Source organism: Colobus angolensis, unplaced genomic scaffold, assembly GCF_000951035.1.
Source record: "Colobus angolensis palliatus isolate OR3802 unplaced genomic scaffold, Cang.pa_1.0 Scaffold132, whole genome shotgun sequence".
In the NCBI taxonomy this organism is placed as follows: domain Eukaryota; kingdom Metazoa; phylum Chordata; class Mammalia; order Primates; family Cercopithecidae; genus Colobus; species Colobus angolensis.
Window position 1 is genome coordinate 1611045 of NW_012114400.1, and position 8571 is coordinate 1619615.

At 39.1% G+C, this 8571-nt stretch overlaps 1 protein-coding gene across 2 annotated transcripts in view; it reads left to right on the forward strand.

The window, feature by feature from the left end:
* Window positions 1-443: 443 nt before the first annotated feature.
* The window catches only part of RNF2 (ring finger protein 2), a 19470-nt gene continuing 11342 nt past the window's right edge, over window positions 444-8571 (forward strand). Inside the window, exons 1-3 of one of the 2 annotated variants that reach the window (XM_011934174.1) lie at window positions 444-535; window positions 4652-4812; window positions 6150-6365. In XM_011934174.1, coding sequence (XP_011789564.1) covers window positions 449-535; window positions 4652-4812; window positions 6150-6365 — 464 coding nt within the window. In that variant the 5' untranslated portion in view covers window positions 444-448. The remainder of the gene's footprint in view (window positions 536-4651; window positions 4813-6149; window positions 6366-8571) is intronic. The other variant, XM_011934175.1, reaches the window with a different exon arrangement.

Genomic DNA, 8571 nt, shown 5'->3' on the forward strand with positions numbered 1-8571 from the left:
AATAATTTGTTTTTATTCTCAAGATTAACAATTACTAAAAGTCAGTTTTGAGATTTACATCTTGTCTTAATCCATTTGGCCTGCTATAACAAAATACTTTAGGCTGGGTAATTTATAAGCAGCAGAAATGTATTACAGTAATGGAGACTGGGAATTCCAAGATCATGGCACCAGCAGATGCAGTGTCTGGTGAGGGTCTATTCCTTATAGCTGCTTCTCTGTGTCCGAACATGCTGGAAGGGCCATAAGTTTCCATCAAGCCTCCTTTATAAAGGCACTAATTTCATTCATGAGGGTGGGGCCCTCATAACCTGATCACCTCCCAAAGTCCCCACCTGTTAATATTACTGCATTGAGATTAGATTTCAACATGGGACACATACATTCAGACCATAGCACTTCCCTTCCAAATACTAAAATTGTTTTTCTCTCTTTTTTATTTCCAGCAATGTCTCAGGCCGTGCAGACAAACGGAACTCAACCATTAAGCAAAACATGGGAACTCAGTTTATATGAGTTACAACGAACACCTCAGGTAATGACTAAGATGACTGCCAAAGGGCATATGAGACATGTAAACTGGGATACATTTTTAGAACATGACAACTTAAATAGAACATACAGTAATAATAAATTTATATTCAATCGTTCCTGACTGCTGTATGTTTGCTAACACTTTATTCATTGATTGAACAAATAATCTGAATATTCTATACAAGCTTTTGTGGTAGGTACTGGGTAAACAGTGGTGAGTAAAACAGATGTAGCACCAACCATGGACTTTACAGACATTGAAAAAGTAAGTATCTATAAAATTCACATGCAAGAAATTGTAGAAAGTTGGGCAGGTCCTCCTTGCTGTAATAAGTACCGATAAGGCACCAAGGAAGACTGTTTTGAGATGATGGCAAAGACTAGGGGAGGAGCAGGTTTGAAGGCAATAAACATGCTTAACATTGGATTAATTTCGAGATTCCTATACAACAGGCAGGCAGAGATGCCAACTAGAGATGATTTTTATATTAGTCTGGACTAAATATAAAATTTTCGGGATTGACAGCAAGCACATTTTAAGCAATAGGAATGGATAAAATCATCCAGAGAGATGAGCAGAGGACCTATACCTTCATCCAGAGCTGCTTCAATATTTAGAAATTAGGTAATGGACAAGGAGCCAGTGAAGGAGACTGAGAGGAACATCCAGAGAAAAGGAAGGAAAAACAGGCGTTTGAGAGGGGAGGGATTTTAAAGCTAAAGGAAGCCTTACCAACATGGAGAAACCCCATCTGTACTAAAAATACAAAATTAGCCAGGTGTGGTGGCAGGCGCCTATAGTTGCAGCTACTTGGGAGGCTGAGGCAGGACAATCGCTTGAACCTAGGAGGCGGAAGTTGTGGTGAGCTGAGATTGCACCATTGCACTCCAGCCTGGGCAACATGAGCGAAACTCCGTCTCAAAAAAAAAAAAAAAATGCTAAAGGAAGTATTTCAAGGAGGACGTAGTTAAAGTGTTAAACACTAGTTAAACACTAGTGACAGGCTGAATAAGGTGAAGGTTAGACAAGTGTAAATTAGAGTTGACAATAAAGTTGGTCCTCCACATATATGGGGTTCTGCATCTGTGGATTCAAGCAGCCACAATTGAAAAAATTCAGGAAAAAAAAATTTTCACAAAATTCCAAAAACCAAAACTTGAATTTTCCATGTGCTAAGTATTATGTTGAATCCATGCAAATGAGGTGCTGTACGGGCATTGTATTAAGTATTACAAGTAATTTAGAGATGATTTAAAGTAGCAGTCTCCAGGGACCATTTTCATGGATGACAGTGTTTCCATGGATCGGGGGTGGGTGGGTGGGGGATGGTTTCAGGATGAAACTGCACCATCTCAGATCATCAGGCATTAGATTCTAATAAGGAGCATGCAGTCTAGCTCCCTTGCGTGTGCAGTTCTCAATAGGGTTCGGACTCTTATGAGAATCTAATGCCACCACTGATCTGACAGGAGGCGGAGCTTAGGCGGTAATGCTTCCTCGCCTGCTGCTCACCTCCTGCTGTGTGGTCTGGTTCCTAACAGGCCAGTACCTGTCCATGGCCTGAGGGTTGGGACTCCTAATTTAAAGTACATGGGAGAATATGCCTAAGTTATAAGGGACTTGAGCATCCAAGGATTTTGATATCTGTGGAAGTTCCTGGAGCCAACCCCCCATGGATACCAAGGGTCGACTGTATATACTTGGTGACCTTGACAAGAGCAAGCTCACCTGAGTAGATTGTACGAGGTTGAGGGTTGAATGGAATCATGGTCCGTTCTCATCATTGGTTCACACGATGAATCAAGGATATGATAATTATATATATATGGCCCAGTAAGGGGAGGGTAGAAGTGACGAAAGATGAATAGGCAGTTCTTCAGAGAAATTCAGCTATGCGGGGGAGCCGAGAAATGGAGTAAAAACTGGAGACCAATGTAAAATTGAGTTTTCAGTTGTATTTATAAGATGGAGATAGAGGCCGGGCACAGTGGCTCACACCTATAATCCTAGCACTTTGGGAGGCTGAGGCCGGTGGATCACCTGAGGTAAGCAGTTTATGGCCAGCCTGACCAACATGGTGAATCCCTGTCTCTACTAAAAATACAAACAATTAGCTGGGCGTGGTGGGTGCCTGTAATCCCAGCTACTCGGGAGGCTGAGGCAGGAGAATCGCTTGAACCTGGGAGGTAGAGTTTGCAGTGAGCTGAGATCACACCATTGCACTCCAGCCTGGGCAACAAGAGTGAAACTCCATCTCAAAAAAAAAAAAAAAAAACTGGAGGTAGAGTGCCCGTCTTCTCTCTCCACTTGTACAGCTCTAGGATGCATCATTCATGTTTTACTATGCTGCAGCCCAAGCTGAGACTCTAATCTCTTAGGCTGATTCAGTGGAGAAGGAGAGATTGCTGAAATCAGAGAGCAGATAGAATAATCAAAAGAAGAATCTCTTTGAGAGGGTACAAAGGAATATACCTTTGGTAGGACAAGGTATAGTTTCTCCTTGTAACAAGAGAGATAGATGATGATGTATAGATTTCATACAGAGGAAATGAAGGAACTCTCTTTTAATGAAATACCTCAATAAATTGAGGTAAGATAGTTTATCGAATATGAAGATGGGAAAAGGTCAGCAGATAGAAGAAAAGGTGTAAAATAATGTATAGAAAGGAAAAGCGAGTTTGTTAGATTAACCAGTTGCTGAGCAGTGTTAAACACCCATATGAGGCTGGTGAAATTTTTAGTTATACCAAGGTGGTTTTCCCTTTTTCTCTTCCCCTACATTGCTACATATCTGCACAAGTACAGCCCTGGCGGAGAACACAGATGGTTGAATTTATCCAGGGTTGGGATTTTGTTAGGCATGTTCTAAAGAGGCAGAGGAGAACCGACTTGATTACTCTCTGGGTCATCGATACACTCTGAGTGATAGTTTCCTTAATCAAGTTTGTCTAAGTGTTAAACTAAGGGAAAAGGGAAATTTTTTATTTCATATTTATATATATTCATATTTGTGTATTTATGTATATTTATATAGAGAGGCTGAAACCTCACAAGCATATTTTATTAATACTTGAGCCCTTTATGAACAGTAGCTATAGTTTCTATGTTTTTCTTATGGAGTAATCCATCTTTGACCATATAAAGAAAGCACAAGTATGATGGACTGCCAGTAGAAACAGGAAGCCCAGGAACCTATTGAAAGCCACTTACTTATACCTGCATCTTGCTTTACAATTCTCACCATACTAGAACTCTCCTCAGTCCGTAGGAGTTGATATTGGTGGCTTTAGAGCTGAGTAATCTTATGTTCTCACTGCCAGCTTGTGGAGAGGGTAGTCAACCAAGTAGGATTCACTAATCACTCTACAGCAGGGGAGATAAGTCCTGAAATTTTACATTGGAACTCCAGATGCATTTTGGAGAGAAACATATTTAGGCATGACAGTTAGATATAGCAATACATTGTATACTTTGGATATATTCTGGTATAAATCAGCTTCTGGGTTAGTGTGAGAAGCTGACTACTTTGTATAAAATTGCTCTGTGGAAAATAATTTTCGGGGTTCAAAAGTATTTTAAAATGAAATTCTATTAAGCTATTTATAAACTAGAGACTACTTTTATTGGAATCTTATTTTAATAGTCAGCATGAAACATATAATTTATTGTGAAAATGGTGTAACTTTTGAAGATGGATGTTTTCTAAGGGTTAATTTAGCCCTAACTTTCTCATTTTGCAGATAAGAAAGCAATGTTAAATAATTATTTAGACTAAGCTAGTTAATTTGACTAGAACTAGATCTAACTTAAGGTATATGATTCCAAATTCAATGTTTTTTTATTATGCCAGGCTAATTTCCCACTAGTAAACTTTTAAATACATGAATATGTTATCTTTAGCATTAAAGTAAGAGCATTTATATAATATAGTGTGGGGCTGAGGGAAGCTGTAGGCGATTATAGCCAAAACAAAATTAGCTGTGAGTTGACAATGGCAGTGGCTGGGTGATGGGTACATATATGTTTGTTTTTACCATTTCCAGTATTTTTATATGTTTGAGCTTGTCCATAATAAAAAATTAAGTAGCTTTTAATTTTAAAGTGACTCTTTTACAGGAGGCAATAACAGATGGCTTAGAAATTGTGGTTTCACCTCGAAGTCTACACAGTGAATTAATGTGCCCAATTTGTTTGGATATGTTGAAGAACACCATGACTACGAAGGAGTGTTTACATCGTTTTTGTGCAGACTGCATCATCACAGCCCTTAGAAGTGGGTATGTTGAGAAGAGTTATTATACTAGGTACTTAAATTTACCATGAAAATGCTTTCCAGGGTTTGAGAAATACTTTTTCTTTTTCTTTTTTTTTGAGACAGAGTTTTGCTCTTGCCCAGGCTGGAGTGCTGCAGTGGTGCAATCTTGGTTCACTGCAACCTCCGCCTCCTGGAGGTTCAAGTGATTTTCCTGCCTCAGCCTCCAAAGTAGCTGGGATTACAGGCTTGTGCCACCATGGCTGGCTAATTTTTTAAATTATTTTTACTAGAGACGGGGTTTCAACACATTGGCCAGGTTTCAGCATGTTAATGAAGTCCCGACCTCAGGTGATCCACCCGCCTTGGCCTCCCAAAGTGCTGGGATTACAGACATGAGTCACTGCACCTGGCCGAGAAATACATTTCCTTTCCTTTCTTCTTTTTCTTCTTTCCCCTTTCGTCTTACTCCTTTCCCCTTTCCCCTTTCTCCTTTCCTTTCCTTTCCTGAGATGGAGTCTCACTCTGTCACCCAGGCTAGAGTGTAGTGGCACGATCTTGGCTCACTGCAACCTCCACCTCCTGGGTTCAAGCGATTCTCCTGCCTCATCCTCCTGAGTAGCTGGGATTACAGGCATGTGCCACCACGCCTGGCTAATTTTTCTATTTTTAGTAGAGGGGGAGTTTCACCGTGTTGGTCAGGCTGGTCTCGAACTCCTTACCTTGTGATCCACCCGCCTTGGCCTCCCAAAGTGCTGAGATTACAGGCGTGAGCCACTGCACCCAGCCGAGAAATACATTTTCTATAAGTTGAGAACTAGAAATCTTTCTAAAGTGTAAGTTTTAATTGTAGGAAAATCTTTGTATTGAAATCACTGATTTTTAGACACTTCATAGGATGAGTATTTGTTTTGAGGAAATTACAAAGCGTAAAACCATGATTTTTCCACTTAAGTATATAAAATACTATACTTATGAAAGTATTATTTCAATAAAATAATTTATTACATATAAATTAACATATATATTAGTGGGTATTTTTTCTTTGCAAAGCATGGATATTGGAAAGGGGAAATTTAAATTAGAAGAGAATAGATTTTTATTTCTAAGATGGTTATTTATAAATTATCTTTGGAAATACTCAAATTTTTTCTTTTGACAAGTGGTATAGAGTGTTTGAGGTTTCCAGAATCTTGCTTACCCACTAGTCAGAGTTTCAAGGAAATTCAGGTTAATCGGTTTACATTTCTGTGACTTATTAAAGGTATTGGAATTAAGGTGAATATCCAGAAGCCAGATATTTTTGTCTTAGTCCAAAGATACTAGCATTGTTTACATTTGCTTTCCCCTCCTTTTATTTAGCAACAAAGAATGTCCTACCTGTCGGAAAAAACTAGTTTCCAAAAGATCACTAAGGCCAGACCCAAACTTTGATGCACTCATCAGCAAAATTTATCCAAGTCGTGATGAGTATGAAGCTCATCAAGAGAGAGTATTAGCCAGGATCAACAAGCACAATAATCAGCAAGCACTCAGTCACAGCATTGAGGAAGGACTGAAGATACAGGCCATGAACAGGTATATGGGAAAGAGGGTCAGAGAGGGTAGCTATTTTTCTGAATACTTTATTAACAATTAAAGTTACTTTTTGAAAAAGTTAAAATACAGTAACAAATAGTTGTACTGCATGATTACTTTTCATGCAGGTATAATACATGCCTCCAGGCATAATAGGGTATTTCATTTAAAATACTAGAATCTCTCTTGTACCTACTTTTTTCTCAACTTACCATTGTATTTCTCCTCTTCTTTTTATAGCAAAATTCCTTGAAAGAGTTGTATCTCCAATTCTTTTCCCATTCTTTTATGAACCTCCTCCAATCAGACATTCATCCTCACCACCCCATCATATTGCTGTTATCTATTAGTGATCTCTTCATTGTGCCATCTAATGACTGATTCTCAGACCTCGTCTTACTTAGCAGCATTTGACACAATTAATTTCTCCCTTCTCTTAAATAATTTTCTTCACCTGGCTTTCAGGAGGCCATCGTCTCTTGGTTCCCTTTGTATGTCATTAACTGTTTCTTTACTTGTTTCTTTTGTACTTTTTATTTCAATTTCCCTAACTGTTAAAGATGGTGTGTCACAGAGACCAGTGTTTGTTTCTGTCAAAATCTGTCTCCAAATTATCTTACTCAGTTTTATGGTTTTATTTACCATCTGTATGCTGATGACTCCCAAATTTATATAGCCAGCCTGGACTTACCTGAATTTTAGACACATTTCCTTATGGGTATCTAATAAGCATCTCAAACTTAACATGATGAATACTGAACTTACTCCCTACTTCTCTTCGTTCTTACTCATTTCGGGTGATGGCAACTCCATCATTCTACTTGCTTAACCCAGAAATTTTAGAGTTGTTTTTTTTTTTTGAGATGGAGTCTTGCTCTGTCACCCAGGCCAGAGTGCAGTGGCACCATCGTGGCTCACTGCAACCTCTGCCTCCTGGGTTCCAGCAATTCTCCTGCTTCAGCTCCTGAGACTACAGGCACACGCCACCACACCTGGCTAATTTTTGTATTTTTTAGTAGAGACGTGGTTTCGCCATATTGACCAGGCTGGTCTCGAACTCCTGACCTCCTGATCCACCCGCCTCGGCTTCCCAAAATACTGAGATTACAGGCGTGACCCACCACACCCGGCCTTGGAGTCGCTTTTAAATCTCTTTCACACATCCTGTATTCCAATCTGTAAATAAATAAATACCTTTTGCTTTCTCCATAGTATATCCAGATTCATTCAGGCCACAACAGTCTTTCATTTGATATATTGAAATAAGTTCCCAACTGGTTTTTCTACTTCCCGTGCTTACTCCCACATAGTCTATTCTCAGCACAGCAGCCAGAGATACTGTTAAATTGAAAGGAAGATCGTGGTTTTCCTTTGCTCAGAGCCCTCTAATAACTTTTATTCACATTCAGATTCAGGCTAAAAACCAAACGACTTTAATGATGGTTTCTAAGACCCTATATAAGGTGGGCATTTTCCCTACCCTCATCTTCTTTTCCTCTCTGACATTATCGTCTGATTTATTCAGGCCTCAAGGAGAATCATTATTTTCCATAGAAGGAGATAATAGTAAAGCCCCATCTCAGTCTAGTGGTTTTCGCCTTGGCTAAACATCACACTCACTCAGAAAACTTGTAGGCATCATCCCCGTCCCAGTAATCAGGGTCCAGGAATTTCTGCTTTTAAGGTTCCATAGATGATTCTGTAGTGTAGTCAAGGTCAAAAACCACTGACTTAAAGGTTAAAAGATGTGCTCCATTCTAACAATATTAAACTGGCGTACCACTCTTTTTACCGAAGTATAATGTACTAAATGTTAAATGTATTTATTATTAAAAGAATTTTACATTCCTAAGAGTTGGAAGGACTTTAATGGTTATTCAGTTTAACCGTTTGCTAGAAGAAGGACTCTCCTAGCAAATATTCCTTTGGTTTTGCTTGTACATTTCTAGTGGTGGGGCTTTGTGATAGGCACTGCTTTCTTTTGTTGGCAACTTTATTACAGCTTCCTTACTGTTCTTCAGACTCACCAAGCATTCTTCTGCCTCAGAGCCTTTGTACTTACTACTCTATTTCAGGAACCCTCTTCTTCCAAATAATCCACATGGCACACTACCTCACTTTCTTTTTTTTTTTTTATTATACTTTAAGTTCTAGGGTACATGTGCATAACGTGCAGGTTTGTTACATATGTATACATGTGCAATGT